Raw genomic sequence first — 20,707 nt, 5'->3', positions numbered from 1 at the left:
AGTTTCCAACCATTGTTTCTTGTCTTGCCTTCAGGTGTTTTGAAGAATAGTTTGACCTCCTCTTCTTTGTGGCAGTCCCTTAAATATTGGAACACGACTATCATGTCACCCCTAGTCTTTCTTTTCATTACACTAGACATTAGGCACTTCAAGATATTTGCAAGGAAGTTTCAAAAAAAAATAAATCAGAAAAAATCCAGACAACTAAAAAGTATTATTTTTAAAAAGTAACACTGGAATTAGAAACAGGTTGCTTAGGTTCCAATTTCCAATTAGCTTACTAAGCTGCTAACATTTAGTCAATCTAAGCTGATCTCAAAATATAAAGCAGAACTGAATCCTAGTTAGCACTTGGATGGCAGTCCAACAAGGAATACCAGTATTGCAAACTAGATTGGGAAATTTAAAAAAAAAACATATTGGAAGAAGACAATGCACTGTTTCCATAAAAGTTAGAGATATGTCCATAATATCACCAGGAATAAGCCTATGTTGAAAATGGCTTGAAATATACTATTATTTCACTCGAATTGGGCGGCCAATAAATTTAAGTAAACAAATAAGAAAGAAAGCTTGCATAGTAGTAAATAAGTCTACTACTAATGTTACACAATATTTTTCATCTTTTTTATATTTAAAATCAATTCTGTCCAGTTTTTTTTCCTTTGATATGGCAACATGAAACATAAAATACTAACTTGTTTTAAGATGAAGCATTTGGAAACCTTTGGAAAAGCCTGCAGTCCTAATGTTGCTTTCAATTTTTCAAAGAGTCCCCTCATTTCTTTTCGACGGCGACGTTCATTTGCTGTATGTGTTTGCCGATAGTTAGCAAAGGCCTGCTCTTCATTCTTTAGCTTGTTACTGGAAAACTCAGATTGCTATGAAAAGACAAATTGCTCTTGTGAACAGTTTAAAATACAGTACGGTAAAACTGTGATACTTATAATTAAACAACACGTGGCACAAATGCACGCTGCAGCCATCAGGCTTAAAGAATTCTTTCTGGATCATGAAAACTGGGGTTATCTTAAAAGCGGCAACTGACTGGAAACAAGACTTATTCCTGAGGACACTTATGGGGGGAGGAGAGGGGGAAGAGAGGTCTTTGGGGAATGCTTACTGTTCCTCTATAGTGAGCTGGATGGAAAACCTGCATGAGCTGAGCTGGGTCTGTGAACTGAGACTGCCAGAGTCTGTTTTGTAACAATCACAACTGTGAATCATCTCCTAAATTATCTCACAAGCTTTCTGTTATGTCACTTAAAGCACATATAAGTAAACTTCGACTTATGATCAGTTGCTTAGCGACCACGTAAAATTACCATGAACTTTGCAAAAGAGATTTACAACTTTCCAAAAACCACACCCAGTGTGGTCACATGACTGCATTCCGGGCACTCTACAACCAGTCCATATTTATGGCTGTTGTGGCATTACATGATCATGTGACCACAATTTATATTTTTGCCAGATACCAGGAATTTACTTATGGTTTTTGGCTAAAACTGCTCCATAGCAAACAATGGGTCCACTTAACAGCTGCAGTGTTTGCTTAATAACCCACCACAAAAAGGGTTTTATAATCTAGCAGTCGCATGCTGACCACTTTACATCCGTCATGACTTACAACTGAAATTCCAGGGCCAGTTACAGTCATAAATCAAAGACTACTTTTATTCAGCCTTCCCTTATACATTTAGGAAGAAAAATTGATGATGTTATATTCCCACATGATTATCAGCAGAAAAATATACACAGATAATGACAAAATATCATGGGAAGTATCTTAGCATGATACAAGTTAGTTAACTGCTAGTTTCAGGTTATTCTACCTTTAGAAATAGCTAAGAATAAATTAGTTAATCTTTACACCGAGAATATTCTTTTCTATTAAACCCAGAAAAATGAACATGACTCTACCTTATGTCGCTTGGTAGTCATCTTATTCGAATGGTTACGTACCAAGTGCCTGATAGAGAAAATAAGCAAGTTTAGTTCCTGGATTTATATTCTGCCATTACCTGAAACTAAATGAAAAATACAAAACATAACAATAGAAAATAAACTTTGAAAATATAGTAAACCCAATCATTTTTAAAATGCCAAAAGCAGTTTATCCCATCACAAAAATAAGCCTGAGGCAGAATGAAAGGCTGGAGCAAAAGATGAAAATGAGCCTGGCTGAGTTATTCCTCTACTGCAGTTATATTTTTCAGGATCGGCTTTCAGAATTAAGAGCACTCTTGCCATGATTCTGCTCCTAGAATCAGAAAGTGGTGCTGAGTGACTTATGTTCTACTTCCTAATAACAAAAGTGTTTCCAGTTTATTTCCCATGCTTTAGGTCAAGTACTTTAAAGTGCTGAAAGAAGTCATTTGATGTTATCATCGCTACCTAGATTACATATATTTTTATATTTTTCTTTCACCTAATAATCCAGATGTGACTTTTAAATGGCAAAAAAAATCTACCCACTTCAGTTGTGATCAATCTTCAGTTGTGATCAAGTGCACACCTCTGATAGAAGAGATGTGCACTTTGAGGTGTTTTTGAATCAATTAGTTTACTGGAGATTAAGAGCATCTTATTTCAGTTTTCAATATGTTACTTCCTGTTGATTCTGGACAATATTAGCCTAATATCTATTCTCTAGTAATCACCAGGACAGATTATTATATTTCTTTTCAGAAATTTTAGCCACTCCAAAAATAAAAATACTGAACTACTAGCTGATACTGGTCAGTGTAATCAGATGCTAGTGATTCAGAAATTGTCCTGGGAAACAATCTGTTTCCAAACTCAGTTTGAAGTGTTGGAGTATAACTTTAAAAGTTCTAAATTATTTGGAGGCAAAGTTCCTAAAATAAATTTTCTCACATATGAAACTTACTTAGACCCTCATTTTAAAAGACCTTCCCTAAACGCATTCCCCTAAAATAATTTAGTTAGGCAGACACTCTCAGTTTGATATCCTGTCAATGGACGGTCCTTCATAAGAAGTCTTTCCTTTTACCATATTATTGTTTCATCTCCAGGGAAAAAAACATCCTGTATTTTAAGATTTAAATCCATCTTTGAAGCTCTCAAAAATTTTAAATAGTTTACATTGTTTCCTGCACTTATTTATTTTATTTTATTTTATTTATTATATTTTTATACCGCCCTTCTCCCGAAGGACTCAGGGCGGTGTACAGGGCAATAAATATAAAAACAGAATATAAAAGTTAAAATACAATTAAATATAATGCCCAAATTTAAAATTTAACACAATAATTAAGAACATGTTTAAAACCCCAACCCAAACCCATCAGACCAGGTCAATTGCCCAAATAAATACGTTTTTAGATTGCGCCGGAAGGAGCGAAGGTCGGGGGCCATCCGGAGCTCAACCGGCAAGCGGTTCCACAGGTCTGGCGCGCCCACAGAGAATGCCCTCCCCCTGGGGGCCACCAATCGGCATTCTTTGATCGGAGGCACCCTGAGGAGGCCCTCTCTGTGGGAGCGCACTGGACGGAGGGAAGTTGACGCCGGCCGCAGGTGTTGCCGTAGGTAATCCGGACCCATGCCATGTAGGGCTTTGTAAGTCATTACCAACACCTTGAATTTCACCCGGAGGGCAACCGGCAGCCAATGCAGCTCGCCAAGCAAAGGTGTAACATGGGAGTATCGGGAAACTCCCAGTACAACTCGCGCGGCTGCATTTTGCACCAGTTGAAGCCTCCGAGTGGACTTCAAGGGCAGCCCCATGTAGAGAGCATTACAGTAGTCTAGACGAGAGGTCACGAGCGCATGAGTGACTGTACGCAAGGCATCCCGGTCCAGATAGGGTCGCAACTGGCGCACCAGGCGAACCTGGGCAAAGGCCCCCCTAGTCACAGCTCCAATATGCTCTTCCAAAGAGAGCTGTGAATCTAGAAGGACCCCCACGTTGCGTGCCCTATCTACGGGGGGTAATAGCTCACCCCCCATGGCCAGAGATGGAATAATCGGAATTTCCCGGGATGCCGGCACGAACAGCCACTCAGTCTTGTCAGGGTTGAGCCGCAGCCTGTTCCTCCCCATCCAGACCCGGACCGCCTCCAGGCAGCGGGACATCACGTCGAGGGCATCACTGGGGTGGTTTGGGGTCGAAAGAAAAAGCTGGGTATCATCAGCATACTGATGATACCCAACTCCAAAACCACGAATGATCTCGCCCAGCGGCTTCATGTAGATGTTGAACAGGAGAGGCGAGAGGACCGATCCCTGAGGGACTCCACAAATGAGAGGCCTCAAGGTCGACCTCTGCCCCCCTGCCAACACCGACTACGAACGTCCCAGAAGGTAGGAGGAGAACCACTGGAGAACTGTGCCTCCCACTCCCAACCCCCTGAGACGTCGCAGCAAGATACCATGGTCGATGGTATCAAAAGCCGCTGAGAGGTCTAAAAGGACTAGGACAGAGGAGCAACCCCTGTCCCGAGCCCGCCAGAGATCATTCACCAGCGCGACCAATGCCGTCTCCGTGCTGTACCCGGGCCTGAAACCCGATTGGTACGGGTCTAGATAGTCAGCTTCATCCAAGAACAAAGGGAGCTGTTGCGCCACCACTCTCTCAACAACCTTCGCCAGAAAGCGAAGGTTGGAGACCGGACGAAAGTTGTTTAATATTGCTGGGTCCAAGGCAGGCTTCTTGAGGAGGGGTCTCACCACCGCCTTCTTCAAGGCGGCGGGAAAGCTACCCTCACTCAAAGAGGCAGTAATCACTGCCTGGAGCCAGCCTCGTGTCCCATCCCAAGCCGCATAAGTCAGCCAGGAGGGACACGGGTCCAACAAACACGTGGTGGAGCTCAGCTTCCCCATGATCTTGTCCACTTCTTCAGGAGTCACAGGATCGAACTCCTCCCAGATAACATCGACAAGGCTGCCCGTATCCTCATCGTCAGACACTGCCCAGTCGGAGTCCAGGCCGGTCCGGATCCGAGCGATTTTGTCCGACAGAAATCGACTAAACTCCTCGGCTCGACCCTGCAAGGGTTCCTCCCTCACCTCCCGATCAAGGAGAGAGCGAGTTACTCTAAACAGGGCGGCTGGGTGATTATCTGCGGACGCGATGAGGGTGGCAAAGTGGTTAGACCTTGCCACCCTCATCGCCGCGAGATAAGTTCTCGTAAACGACCTTAGTCATAACCGGTCGGATTCGGATCGGCTAGATCTCCAACAGCTCTCTAGGCCCCGTCTCCGACGCTTCATCTCCCAGAGCTCCATGGAGAACCATGGAGCCCATTGGGATCTGCACCGGGTCAAGGGCCGCATGGGTACAACTTGGTCGAGTGCCTCTGTGGCCGCCTTTTCCCAGGCTTCCACTAGGGCATCGATCGAGTTGTGGGCAAAGGAGACAGGTGGGGGCCCAAGCGCCGCCTGGAACCGCTCAGGGTCCATCAGGCGCCTAGGACGGAACCATCTCATTGGCTCAGCAACCCCACGACGGGGAGTGGCAAAACGGAAGACCAACCGCAGGAGATGATGATCGGTCCATGACAGGGGTGTAATAATTGGGGAACCCCCCCCCAAGATCATCTAACCACCGTCCGGATAGAAAAACCAAATCGAGCGTATGACCCCCCCCCCATGAGTTGGGCCCTGAATAACCTGCATCAGGTCCATGGCCGTCATGGAAGCCATGAACTCCCAAGCTAACTCAGATGATCCTCCCAGGGATGGTAGGTTGAAGTCACCCAAAACTATAAGTTTGGGGAACTCAACCACCAACCCTGAAAGGATATCGAGAAGCTCAGGCAGGGCTGCTGCTACACGACTAGGCGAAAAGTACACCAGCAGCAAGCCCAACTGAGCTCTAGGGTCACATCTCAGGAGGAGGGACTCACACCCGACTATCTGGACTATGGTGGCCTCCCGCGGACATAAGGTCTCCCTCACAACTACTGCCACTCCACCGCCCCTACCCTGAGCCCGAGGCTGGTGCAGCACCCAGAAGCCTGATGGGCAAAGATCAACCAGGGGGACCCCGCCCTCTGGGCCCAACCAGGTCTCCGTAATGCAAGCCAGGTGTGCGTGCTCCTCCTCAATCAGCTCACGAATGAGAGGAGCCTTATTCATTACGGACCTGGCATTAAAATACACGAGCCTGAGCTCAGGTGGCTGCTCATCCTTGCTCCCGGTACTACGGGCCGAAACCAGAGGGTCGGAGCGCCTCACCGCTTGGAGACAGCGGGGACGCGCTCCCGAATATTGATATGGCCCTCTGTTCATACACCTGCGGCCATTCCCTACCGCCGTGGGAATAGCCAATCCCACACCCCGCTCCGGGGCCCCATAGGCCCCCAGCCCAACCCCCACCACAGCGCGATCAATCCCCGACCTGGTCTGAGAAACGGTTGGTGGAACCCCCCAGTTTCCAACCGAACCTGTAAACCCACCCCCCTCCCTAACCCCACAAAATATTTCGCTAAAAAACACGCCAGGGACCTCTTGTTAAATTTGCGAAAGAGGCTCTGTCCCTGCCCAGCCATCTCTCGGGGTCCCAATAATTGGGCCCGTCATCAAGAGGAACGATGGAAAGGAAGGCAGGTTGCGCCCAGGAGAGGGGGGCACCCCTGAGCGCAAATAAGTCTGTGCTGGAGTAAGATAAATAAACCATTTGTCCGGGTAAGTCCAGTCAGGCAGTCCGTCAGTCAACTTAGAGTTGCATTTTGTTTATTTTTATTCTTTTTAATGTTACTTGCAGAAATGATATTTTTGGTTGCATGTGGAAATTAAATATAAAATTTACTCCATGCATTAAATAAGCTTCAAGCCTTCCTTTTAAACTGAAATGTATCTTTAAAATAACATGGAAGAATTTTTCCCCCTACTATTAATGCTCATTCAGATAAGTAAGACTGTATTTAGACAAACAATTACACAACAAAAGCCTGGCAAATATGGAATTACAAATAAAATAGTTCCTGTTTTTAAAGGGATATGCTTACAACTGTTTGGACAACAAAGTATGAGCAGCCGTAGCCTTCAGGCGAGCAAGATTAACTTTTTCTGAAAATTCCTCCACCGTCTCAATATCCACATTCTCCTCAGCTTCACTGGATTCACTTCCATTCTGTGACAAAGTAATGAAACATGGTAAATTCTATCAAGAGGTTCCAGTCATGTAAACTATTTAATAACAATTGGTATAAGAATCTACAGTTTAAATAATTATCACAATTCTCAACAATCTCTAATGTACACCAAACAGTTATGGCTATATGTCATTAAAAATAGCAATAACTATGCTATCAAAAGCCAAGATTTGAATAACTGAAGATCTAACAAAGAGTCATTCACAGTACCAACACAACTATTATAGGATTTACAATGCTGTATTTTAGTGATAGGCAGTCTATCAGATGGAATAATCATACCAAGAGATTACAATGTTGAAAAAACAATTTCAAAGAAAGAAAAGTGAATAATGGATCTAGACTAATGAAGTTCAAAATACTTAAGCTAATTAGAAACAGTAAGTCAAGTTTTATATTGATTTCTTTAAGTTTGATGTGTTTTATTGCTTTATGTTAAATATAAAATATGCTAAAGCACCCATAAAAGCAATTAAAAATATAACAAAAAGCTTTAATTCATCCAGTTTTATGAGATGGAGGGGCTGAAGTTTGCTGCTTTATTTTAATTACACAATAGGTATTTTACTGTATTTACTATAAGACCCATGGTGGCACAGTGGTTAGAATGCAGTATTGCAGGCTAACTCTGTCCACAGTCTAGAGTTCGATCCTGACCAGCTCAAGGTTGACTCAGCCTTCCATCTTTTCAAGGTCGATAAAATGAGGACCCAGATTGTTGGGGACAATATGCTGACTCTGTAAACCAGAGGGCTGTAAAGCACTATGGAGCAGTATATAAGTGCTATTGCTATATTATTAATTGCTTTGTATCTACTATTTTTAATGAAAATTTAGCCTATCTGCCATCCAACTTTCTTTCCATTTCAGGCATAGGACTTTTCCTTTATGTTAACATTGAAATATTCTGAGCCACCGGCTATCACCCCTGTTCAACTTTCAAAGAAGTTAGGTTTTTTTTGGGGGGGGGGGGCAGCCCTCAGGTTGGCTCTTGAGGCTGGAGAACTATGAGTTATGAAAAGACTCTCCTTTGTATTTCATATGGACATGATAATTGTTCATTTGGATACTTTATTCCATAGTCAGCTTCACAGTCATTAGATATCCATAAGTGGATTAGAGAAATCACAAATGAACTGATTACATGCATCCATTTGCAGTTCTTTCTGTGGACACTTGTGAATTTTTGCGGCTCAGCTCCTCGCTCATTTCATCTCTATTCCTTCAGATCTTGTGTTCTTTAGAAATGTAATGTGAGAGCTGCACCTTGATACATGGTACATATGTGAGATTCCTGACAAAGATTTCTCTCTTTTAAATCAGGATGTAGAAAAAGGTTAAAAATGAATTTGCATTGTATGGATATCTTTCAAATAGTCCTAGTATGAATTATGTTATATTCAACATATTTTGCTTCTCTAGAGACTATTCAATGCCTATCTGTTGATAGATTTCTAGTAAAAGCCAATTAGAATGATTGAACAATCAACAGTCTGTCCATCCCTGCTATGAAAAACTCTTAGAATATTAGGGAAGCCTTTCACATTTAGCTACCTGTTTGATGGGCAGGCTGCATTATGGAATATAAAAGACCATTCATCCTTCGGTAGATATTTCTCTTATTACCTCTATTACACCTACTGGCAATCATGGACAGATCTCCAAAAGGTTCCTCCTTACTTGCTAGAGAAGCTATTTCAGGAAAGCAACTGCTCTAGAAGCTATCATGATGGTAGAAAGAACTTGAGGCAAAAGCTAAACATCCACAATCGTTCCAAAGATCCTTCAAAGCAGTGGTGGGATTCAAATACCTTAATATCCGGTTCTCCGCGTGGATGCAGGCCTGGGTCTCCGAGACCTAGAACGGACATCAACATACTTCCAGCGGGCCGTTCTAGGCCAGGGAGGCCTCCACCAGGCCTAGAATGGACTTCTGCAAGTGACATCAATGCACTTCCAGCGGGCCATTCTAGGTCAGGGAGGCCTCCACCAGGCCTAGAACGGACTTCTGCAAGTGACATCAATGCACTTCCAACGGGCTGTTCTAGGCCAGGGAGGCCTCCACCAGGCCTAGAATGGACTTCTGCAAGTGACATCAATGCACTTCCAGTGGGCCGTTCTAGGCCTGGGAGACCTCCTCCAGGCCTCCGAGGCCTAGAACGGAATTGCAGAAGCAGCATGGGTTCAGCCGGTTCTCCGAACTCAAGAAAATTTAGCTACTGGTTCTACTGAACCGGTGCCAACCAGCTGAATCCCACCACTGCTTCAAAGTCATGAGAGAAAGGGTTTCAGTCCTGCCAATTTGAGATAGCATTCAAGTAGTAGCTTTAGGCATTTCAGCAAGACATGTATGCACTAGGGTGGTGGTGGTGGAATTAACAATAACTTTGAGAAAGATATTAAGGTTGATTACATTTCCATCCCATCCATACATAATCAGCTATCTATTTTTGGGTGCTTAAATCTTAATTTGAAGCTGATTCTAATTACAGTATATCAAAAAAAGTAAATTGCAGACTTATTAGAAAGGCAGTGGAAATACTGTAGTATCTGAAACCAAATCTGCTTTTAACAGCAATATAAGCTTTTCAAATATCATCATTTTGATTGAAGCTGTTAATTAGATAGCTATCAGATTAGTTTTATACTTACCAATATTTCAACATTTATTATATCCTCAGTTTGATATCCAAATGCTTCATCAACCATCTCATTGGCAGATTCTTCTGTTTTTTCATCTTTTTCTGTATCATCCTGGGTAATATCAATAAGAGGTGAGGAATTTTTTCTGTGACACTTGGTTTTCCATGTATTTTGTTTTTTGGATTTTGTTAATTTATCTGTAAGTTCGTCAGCATCCACACTGATTTTGTTTTGTACAACTAAGGATGGTCTGGATATTTTGCCGCAAGTTTTACTAGTTTTGTGCTCATCTTTCTTATTCTGATTATCTTCCTGTATATCTTTAATACTTTTTTCATAGCTAGAATAGTTACAGTTACTTTGAAAATCAGTACTTTTTTCATACAGATCTTCAGGAGCACTATCCAGGTATTCATTTTCTAAGGTATTATTTTTATTTTTTCCAGCATTCTTAGCCTTCTCACTTACTTTTTCTTTAGCCACAAAGTCACACTTTTCCTTCATGTTCTGTTTTGGCAATTTTGGATCTTCATTTTTCCATGGACCTAGAGAAGGTTTAGTCTTTGTTTGCAGCTTTTCAGTATCATTTAGGAGAGGGTTCTGCTGAGTTGGTTTCCCTGGTTTCCACCAGGTCTGTTCGATAATCAATCCTGCTTTTGTATCTAATTGTTTTTGTTCAGCTTTTTTTGATTCAGTAATTGGAGTTTGCACTGATCTTTCTTGTAACGTATTATGGGCAAGAACTACAAGTTCATTACATTTTTCATTAGAATATGAAACTTTATCTAGGGGGTGTTCAGCATCTTTGTCTTGATTTTTTTTCTTAATCAGTGCCACATTAATCCCACGTTTCTTAATCCTACGTTTCTGCTTCTCACTGGTATAGGAGTGGTCTGATTTTATATTAGTCTGTAACACGAGAGAAAAACTGGGTAACTTCTTCAAAATTTCAGCATCCTTTTCAATGATTTCTGATATATTTCTGTTACATGTTATTTCTTCAGAATGCAAGTCTGGATTTTGCAATAGTAGTTCATTTTCTTTTAATTTACTAATTTCTGAGTCAGTAATTTCTGCTGTTTGTGAACTTACTGAATCTTCCCCTAACGTATTGGCACTGACCTCATTTTTCTTATGTGAAATTTTAATCTCAAGAGATGCAACTTTCTTTGCGATGGAACTGGAATCCTCCTTCTGCCCTGGAAACTGAAGCAAAGCAAAACTGCCTGACTGTAGAGATATTAGATTATTTATATTGCTTGGTAGCCCACTGGCGTTACATCTTATTTTAGACTGAGAACCTGTTTGATCGGAATTGTTTTTTATTCCAGAAGGAGAAATTCTCAGAGTCGAAGTACCAACTGGGGACACAGAACCTGAAGAATTAACAGGTGTTGCTTGAGTTTCTGAAGCAGAATGCACAGCTGTAGTTCTAATGTCCTGTAATGTCCAACTTGGGACAGGAGATTCCAAAGCAGCAGAAGTTCCCTCGATAGAAGACATAAGTACACCAGGAGGAGGCATAGGCAAGAGAGAATTAGTACCATTAGGTGACACTGTGAAAACTGAAGGGGATTTATTGGTAGGGGAAACAGGCGTAGAATAGGGTAGGGATGATGACATTGCAACTGTAGAAGGTACAAGTGTAGTAGAAGAGGTTGTGGGCAACAAAGGAATGTCAGTTATAGAGGTCATGGACAAAAGAGAAGATGTTTCGGTAGAAGGGGATAAAGATAGAGCATTAGAGGACACGGAGAGCATTAAAGAGGATTCAGTGGTAGGAGTCTGTGATAATGCTGCAGTGGTGGCGTTTGATGTCCCAGACAAAACAGAAGCGTTCTCTGCAGTTGAGAATTCAGACAAAACTGAAGGAGATGTAGACAGAATTGAAGTTGTAGTAGTGGAGGTCACCGATGGAACAGCAGAAGCTTGACATGCGGATGTTTCAGGAAGCTTAGAAGGTCCAGGAAGTCGGAATCCTACCACAGAGCCTGTAACAAAGAAATTTTAAAAATATTATTTCTTGCTAAACTCTTACTCCATCCTCCAAAATAAGCATTTTTTGAATGTAATATCAAATCCGCAGAAATAAACAAATCCTAATCAGATATCTTCCCACAACTTTTTTTGGGTGGTCATTTGTACATTTTTAATTGCCCTGTACACCGCCCCGAGTCCTTTCGGAGGGGGGCGGTATATAAATCCAAATAAATAAATAAATAAATAAATAAATTAATTCACACAAACAGATGTTGTTCTTGCATAGATTACTGTTTGGAATGGTCCTTCCTGAGCTGCTTTTTGCAGAAACTGAAGGCGATCTCATAGGCTTTTGTTTCAATTCCTTAAACCAGAGATTCTCAAACTTTCTCAGTTCATGGTACCCATAGTGTCTCAGTAATTTTTTCATGCTATCCCTAGGCCAAAACTGTGAACTTATTTTATTTTTTGGATGTTTATATTGTTTTAATTTTTTTGTTTTTTTAAATTTTAGAACTGTACGATGCCCAGAGTCACACAGTTGAGTTGGGAGACTGTAAAAATTGAATAAATAAAATAAACTACCTTGAATTAGTAATTTGGGAGTCTTTGACAGATTTCCAGTATTGTTGTATTTCCCTTAAAAAGTCCAAACTACTGCATGGCGCCCTTGTGCAGTTTGGAAACTATTGCCTTAAATTATAGCAAATATCCTTAATAGTGGGCAAAAGTACTAAGAGGGGATAAAATTCTTTTCAAACAAAACTGGACAAAACTGCCTAGTTACAAAACATATCTCTGAAGAACTTGCATTCAACCTTTAGTGCTACAAAAACATAGGTAACTATATTACAGACTTTTAAACAGTTATATTTTTGTGACTTTCAGCAGTTAACAGAAATAGAAACATTCATAATACAACAAGTTTGACCCAAATAATGAAATCATTAAAAACATCATTAAAGGTAAAGGTAAAGGTTCCCCCACACACGCGTGCTAGTCGTTTCCGACTCTAGGGGCCGGTGCTCATCTCCGTTTCAAAGCCAAAGAGCCAGCGCTTGTCCGAGAACACGTCTCCGTGGTCATGTGGCCAGCATGACTAGACGCCAAAGGCGCACAGAACGCTGTTACCTTCCCACCGTAGGGTCCCTATTTTTCTACTTGCATTTTTTATGTGCTTTCGAACTGCTAGGTTGGCAGAAGCTGGGACGAGTAACAGGCGCTCACTCTGCTACGCGGCACTCGGGATTTGACCCGCCAAACTGCCAACCTTCAGATAGACAAGCTCAGCGTCCTAACCCACTGAGCCACCGCGTCCCCTAAAAACATCATTACAATCCCTATAATAATTAATACTTTGTTAGTTTTGTTAAGTAATTAATATAAATTAAAACTGTCCTTCTGAAAAAGACAGCAGACACAGCTCAAATAGAAAAACCACCAACTTAAGTGGTTAAGATAAGTCAGTAAAATGTATTCATGGAGAAAATGGTTTTAAAAGAAAGAAAGAAAAGTGGTTTGGCATCTTTTTGAATAACTCCATATATTCAAGCTAGAAAGCCAATGTATAGAAGTATCTGAAGGAATAGAAGAAATACCATATTCTGTTACTGGGAAGTAATGATACAATTCAAGGAGAAAAAGAGACATTCAACTGCAAGGCCATGTATTGGAAATATTCTTTTGGGTGGCATGGGAAAAAACAACCTTCTAGATGTTAATGACTCAATTAGTAGAATATTTTTCTGGAGATGATGTATCCATCACTTACTCTCATAACTTTAAAATTGTTCATAGCTATTACTGAAAACTTGCAGGATGATTTTGACTACTTAACCTGCCAAAATATCGTTTCAAATCACATGACTTCTGAACATTGTACTGATACAAAAACCCCCACAAACATCAACTTTCTTTTTGTTTCTATGTTAACGTGTTAATGTTACTACTTTTATACTAATACAACTTACATTAAAGGAATGTATTTACCTTCTAGTAACAAATAACGTTAAGTACTGAATGGAGAAAACATGTCCAGAAAGTCAGGAGTAAATTAATCAAAACTAAATTTTCCAGTCTAGATAGTAGGCATAATCCAGCAAATCCTGAGGAAAATCAAATTTGCGAACACAGCAGGAACAATATGTTCCCTTTCAGGTGAACTTTAAAAAAAGGAAGGGGAAACTCTATTTTGCCGTGGAGTTATTTGGTTTTTTGCCTCCCATTACAATTGCTTCCCAATTTGACTCCCTGTTAAGAGCTGTTCCCTAATCTAGAAAAGGGTTGATACAACACTAAGAATTGTGGAGAAACGATTTAGGAATTGAAACTGAAGAACTCCAGGAAGGCCAACCCAACCACTTTCCTACACACACACACACACACACACACACACACACACACACGCTTATCCATTAGAATGTATTTTAGTATACTAAAACTAGATATACAATTATAGCAGGATCTGCTATTTCAGAATTACTTACACAATCTCATAAAATAATAGCAAAATATTTGCTGCATTCTATACCTGGATTACGGACCATTATGGGCTGTAAACTGGACTGTGCCCCTGAAGTTTGAAGTTGATGCAAGGGAACAAGTTGGATAATCTGACCATTGGGGTGTCGGTAGAGATTAACAGCACCTGGATGTCTCAAAGGTTGTAAAACTACTCTTTTGCCAGAGGCAACTTGCATATTTTGTGAAGGTTGTGAAGTAGAAGAACACTGCTGTACGGGAATCAAAATAAATCGTGTTCCCATACGATACTCTGCTCCACGAGGCAAACCTGGAGGACTTGTAGCACCTGTATTATTGTGGAAAAAAAATTCTTCTTAGCAAATTCTTACTACACAAATAAGATTTACAGACTATTATACAAAGTTGAGGTGCAAATTTTTGCTGTAATACTCCAGTGCTTCCCAAAATAAATCAAGAAAATTTTTTAAATAGTTTTTGCATTTCAGGGGATTTAAAGGGACAAGATAGATCAGTGATGGCGAACCTTTTAGAGACCGGGTGCCCAAACTCCAACCCAAAACCCACTTATGTATCGTTGGGTGCTGGGTGGGCGTAGCCAATTGGGTGGGCATGGCCCATTGGGTGGGTGTGGCTGCAGTGGTAACAGCAGACTAGGTGGGACTAAAAAGTTCAATCAATCAATTCCAACTTTGCAAGATCTTTTTTTTTTCCCCGCGAGAAGTTGAAATTGATTGATTGAACCTTTTTTTTTTGCATACAGCAGGAGAGGCCTAAAGCGAAAAGGTTTTATAAAACGCAGCTGAAGGCCTTGGACTGGGGTGATGGTGCACGTGCCCACAGAGAGAGCTCTGAGTGCCACCTGTGGCACATGTGCCATAGGTTCGCCATCACGGCTATAGATGGAAGAAGAGATCTCATTATTACCAAACCCAAAGTATATAAAGGTATATAATAGTAATAACATTAAGAACAAGGCATTATTATTACAAAAAAGAAACTGCAGTTCATGGGTGAGGCAATATCTAGAAACAACATAATTGATGAGGAGAAAATATCAAACGGGAGAAAATAGCAAACTGTGAGAGAGATCTCGGAGTCCTAGTGGACAATCACTTCAATATGAGCCAGCAGTGTGCTGCAGCTGCCAAAAAACCCAACACAGTGCTAGGCTGCATTAACAGAGGGATAGAATCAAGATCACGTGAAGTATTAATACCACTTTACAATGCCTTGGTAAGGCCACACTTGGAATACTGCATCCAGTTTTGGTCACCACGATGTAAAAAAGATGTCGAGACTCTAGAAAGAGTACAGAGAAGAGCAACAAAGATGACTGGGGGACTGGAGGCTAAAACATATAGGGAACGGTTGCTGGAATTGGTTATGTGTAGTTTAACAAAGAGAAGGACTAGGGGTGACATGATAGCAGTGTTCCAATATCTCAGGGGCTGCCACAAAGAAGAGGGAGCCAAGCTATTCTCCAAAGCACCTGAAAGCAGGACAAGAAGCAACGGATGGAAACTAGTCAAGGAGAGAAGCAACCTAGAACTAAGGAGAAACTTCCTGACAGTTAGAACAACCAGTGGAACAACCTGCCTCCAGAAGCTGTGAATGCTCCAACACTGGAAGTTTTTAAGAAGAGACTGGACAGCCATTTGTCTGAAATGGTATAGGGTTTCCTGCCTTAGCAGGGGGTTGGACTAGATGACCTCCAAGGTCCCTTCCAACTTCTTCTTCTTCTTCTTCTTCTTCTTCTTCTTCTTCTTCTTCTTCTTCTTATTATTATTATTATTATTATTATTATTATTATTATTATTATTATTATTATTATTGTGGTTTTCAAACTGAGATTGAAACATTATAGAGGGGAAAAATATTTTTTTTCATAACCATTATAATTAGTGAAATATTTAAAGGAATCACCAAGTACTCCACCATTTTAAACTATCACACCCTACTTTTGCAGACTAGTCTGTTTGGAACAGTATATATGTTATGACAATATATCCATGTGTCCTTAGCTAGGAACTGATAGTAATAACAATAAAAACAACAAAAATTAGAACTTTTGTGTCTAATTGTGTTTAAAGCCATTGAACTGGAAATTCAAGTCCTGCCTTGGAGAAAAAAACAGCTAAGTGATATTGCACCAGCCACTCTCTCCACCCTAGGAAGAAGGCAATGTCAAATGTTCCCAAACATTTCCAAAAAAAATGCAGACTTCTCCATGTAGTTGTTGTTAAAATTGAAGAGTGACTTGAAAGCATGTGCATGAACAAATGCACATATTTCCTGCTATCTTTTGGAACACAGACTTCAGTATGCCATACTAACGTTGTCCTGAAACTAAGTGAAATTGTACACTTCTCAAATAGACAGTGCAATTGTTAAGAATTCTGAGCAGAAAGAAAAGGAGGGAAATGAGATTTTTTTTTACAGTGAGGGGAAAAAATATTTGATTCCCTGCTGATTTTGTACATTTGTCCACTGACAAAGAAATGATCGGTCTATAATTTCAATGGTAGGTTTATTTTAACAGTGAGAGACAGAACAACAACAACAAAAATCCAGAAACACGCATTTCAAAAAAGTTATAAATGGATTTGCATTTTAATGAGTGAAATAAGTATTTGACCCCTTCGCAAAACATGACTTAGTACTCGGTGGCAAAACCCTTGTTGGCAATAACAGACGTTTCTTGTAGTTGGCAACCAGTTTGTACACATCTCAGGAGGGATTTTGTCCCACTCCTCTTTGCAGTTCCTCTCCAACTTCATTAAGGTTTCAAGGCTGAAGTTTGGCAGCTCAAACCTACAGCTCCCTCCACAGATTTTCTATGGGATTAAGGTCTGGAGACTGGCTAGGCCACTCCAGGACCTTCATGTGCTTCTTCTTGAGCCACTCCTTTGTTGCCTTGGCTGTGTGTTTTGGGTCATTGCCAGGCTGGAATACCCATCCACGATCCATTTTCAATGCCCTGGCTGGGGGAAAGAGGTTCGAACCCAAGATTTGACGGTACATGGCCCCATCCATCGTCCATTTGTTACGGTGAAGTTGTTGTGTCCTCTTAGGTCAGGGGTCAGCAACCTGAAACAGTGAAAGAGCCACTCGGAACCGGTTCCCTCACAAAAGGAAAAACTGGGAGCCGCAAAAAATGCGCATAAATGCGCAGAACAGGGTTTGACTGAAGAGTGGAGCCAAGGCGAGATATGCACCTACCCTGCATATTTGAATTGATTGGTTGAAATTTTTTAGTCCCACTTTTTTTTTTTTGGACTGCCCATGGCAGAGGACTGGGAGCCACAGGAGACATGAAAGAGCCGCATGTGGCTCCGGAGCCACGGGTTGCAGACCTGTGTCTTAGGAGAAAAACACCCCAAAAGCATATTTCCCCCTCCATGTTTGATGGTGGGCATGGTGTTAGAATAGAATAGAGCTGGAAAGGACCTTGGAGGCCTTCTAGTCCAGCCCACCGCTCAAGCAGGAGAAACCTATACCATCTCAGACAAGTGACTGTCCAGTCTCTTCTTAAAAACTTCCAGTGATGGAGCACCCGTGATTTCTGAAGACAAGCTGTTCCACTGGTTAATTGTCCTCACTGTTAGGAAGTTTCTCCTTAATTCTAGGTTGCTTCTCTCTCTGATCAGTTTCCAACCACTGTTTCTTGTCCTATCCTCTCGTGCTTTGGAGAATAATTTGACCCCCCTCTTCTATGTGGCAGCCTCTCAAATACTGGAATACTGCTATCTGAATCATTCTGATGTTCACTGGCAAACTTCAGACAGGCCTATACATGGGCTTTCTTGAGCAGGGGGGACCTTGCTGGCGCTGCAAAGATTTCAGTCCTTCATGGCATAGTGTGTTACCAATTGTTTTCTTGGTGATTATGGTCCCAGCTGCCTTGAGATCACTGACAAGATCCTCCCGTGCAGTTCCTCACTGTTTTCATGATCACTGCAACTCCACGAGGTGAGATCTTGCATGGAGCCCCAGAGCGAAGTAGATTGAGTTATTTGTATTTCTTCCATTTGTGAATAATCACACCAACTGTTATTACCTTCTCACCAAGCTGCAATCTTGTCCCTGACATCCTTGGATAGCTCTTTAGTCTTGGCCATGATGGAGAGTTTGGAATCCAATTGATTGCTTCTGTTTCTGATTGATTGCCCTTTAAGAGAATGCTTCTCATCGCAGCTCATCACCTGTATAAAAGATACCTGGGAGCCAGAAATCTTGCTGATTGATCAAATACTTATTTCACTCATTAAAATGCAAATCAATTTATAACTTTTTTTGAAATGAGTTTTTTGGGATTTATTTTTTTTTTGTTATTCTGTCTTTCACTGTTAAAATAAACCTACCATTAAAATTATAGACTGATCATTTCTTTATCAGTGGGCAAACGTACATAATCAGCAGGGGATCAAATAATTTTTCCCCCTCACTGTACATTATTCCCAATTAAAGGATGGAAATCTATTCTCCCAGCAACTGTGCTTGAGATCATTGGGAAGAAGATAAATATGGTATGCACATATATTTCCACACTTCTACACAGAAAATAATTTACACTAATATATTCAATATCCTGGGAGCTTCCAGATTTTGTAGGTTTCTAATTCTATTTAATGCCAGCCATATAGCCCATGATCACTAAATAAACTTTGCTTCTTCTAACCTGATGGTTCCTATATTTTGTATTGCTCATAAGTCCTTTTATATTAACTTGTTAGCATGGCATTCACACTCAAGTAATGGAGCAATGGCATGCTGCACAAGATTCTGGAGAGTAATTCAAGATTTCACACACATAAGAATAGTCTTTTTGACCTCATCATATGGAAAGAACAGAAAATGTTAGCTAACAATCACATACTGCAGGGAAGAATAAGACCAAATAAGTCATTCAGTAGCAGTATCTAATGAGCAACTGACAAACTTGAATTATATGAATTAAGGATATTCATTTTATATATTTAACTATTTAATATTGCTTATTTTTTATCAATTATTTTCAGCTTCCGCCTGTATGATCCAATGCCTGCTTTTGTTTTTCACTACATCAGCAAATGAAGAAGGCCTAGCATGAATAACTTACTTTGACTTTGAGCAATTAAACTACAAGGAAAGCTTCATTGTTATATCAGTATATCTATATGCTTAGGAAGCACTGCTCTATCTCAGCAGTCCCCAACCTTTGCAACTTGGCAGCTGGGGGGGGAGGGGAACTGGCTTGTGCAAGTGGAAGGCCTTTGTGCGCCAGCCCACCACTTGTGCAAGTCGAGCTGCACATGCATATGTTGGTCTGCCGCTTGCACAAATTGAGCTTTGTGCATGTGCAACGGCCCGCTATTTGCGCATGTCAAGCTACATGTGTGCGTGCCAGCCTGCTGCTTGTACAAGTCGTGTTCACGGGCGCTGGCCAACTGCTTGAGCAACTTGAAGTGTATGCATATGCGCCAGCCCACAACTCATGCAAGCTGAGCTGTGTGCGCGCCGGCCCACCACTCATGTGGCCCAGTTCCAAATAGGCCACAGCCCGGTAGTGGGCCGTGGCCTGGGGGTTGGGGACATCTGCTCTACCTCATAGGGTTGGTTGGCAATGCAAAGATTCAATCAAAACAAACATCTGTAGCAAGAAGTGATGATAAAAGTTTTACCCTGTTTTTGATTTGACAAAGGGCTTTTGTGAATTCCTGAGAGTCCAGCAGGCTGAACACAGCTAACTGATGAAGTAGGTGAAGTCACAGTGATTGGGACTACAGCTGTGGATGTACAAACTGAAGTTGAAGACTGAGCAAAAGACACGCTTGTAACTGGCTTTGTTATTTCCATAGCATCCATGGCTGGGGATATATTTATTTCTTGTTTTCCAACAGTATTTGTAAAAGCAGTGTCAGAAGGATGGGTAGCATTGTTATTCTGCAAAGGGCTGGAAATTGTTACAGGAAGTGATGCCACAGAAGTTACAGCAGTTGTAGTAACAACTGTAGTTGAACCAGCAGAAAGTAAGATAGATTTGGTGTTAGATTTCTGTGTTCCTGTCAGAGATTGAGATGACCCAGTTTCAGAAGCCTTCTTCTGTAGACCTCCAACTGTATTTACAGAGGTCAACTGATTGTTCATGCCATCTAATAATGGCCGAGGAGCTGAAAAGAAATACAGATTTTCAAAATCAATATATTAATAATTTTTATTTTGTATTTTCTACATTTATGGCAGTGATCAATTCTAGGTTGCATTTTCTTAATAAAGGAGGTCAAGTACAGAAGAAACTCTCTTATCCTGCCCATGTCTTAAAAGCTTCAGTTATGAATCCATGTAAGGGCAACAGCCATAAAAATGGTTACATGCAAGCAAAAGCTAATTTTAAAAAGTTTAAAATATTTCAAAGTTGGCCTTTCTTGGTTTCCTTACATGATGTTTAACAGTAATGACAAAGTTGAGGAGAAATCACAGAAAAAAAAATAGAGAAACAA

At 41.1% G+C, this 20,707-nt stretch overlaps 1 protein-coding gene across 1 annotated transcript in view; it reads right to left on the bottom strand.

Moving 5' to 3' along the window:
• The window catches only part of MGA (MAX dimerization protein MGA), a 66,389-nt gene that overhangs the window by 8,556 nt on the left and 37,126 nt on the right, over positions 1-20,707 (bottom strand). Inside the window, exons 16-21 of the mRNA XM_081341770.1 lie at positions 19,889-20,377; positions 14,275-14,553; positions 9,774-11,755; positions 6,975-7,099; positions 1,924-1,972; positions 699-881 (exon numbers count right to left, since the gene is read on the bottom strand). Of these exons, the coding sequence (XP_081197896.1) occupies positions 699-881; positions 1,924-1,972; positions 6,975-7,099; positions 9,774-11,755; positions 14,275-14,553; positions 19,889-20,377 (3,107 nt within the window). The remainder of the gene's footprint in view (positions 1-698; positions 882-1,923; positions 1,973-6,974; positions 7,100-9,773; positions 11,756-14,274; positions 14,554-19,888; positions 20,378-20,707) is intronic.

This window comes from Vipera berus (assembly GCF_964194415.1).
Source record: "Vipera berus genome assembly, chromosome: 1".
Taxonomy (NCBI): domain Eukaryota; kingdom Metazoa; phylum Chordata; class Lepidosauria; order Squamata; family Viperidae; genus Vipera; species Vipera berus.
The sequence above is the reverse complement of the archived record's forward strand: the minus strand, read 5'-3'. Positions and strand labels throughout refer to the sequence as shown.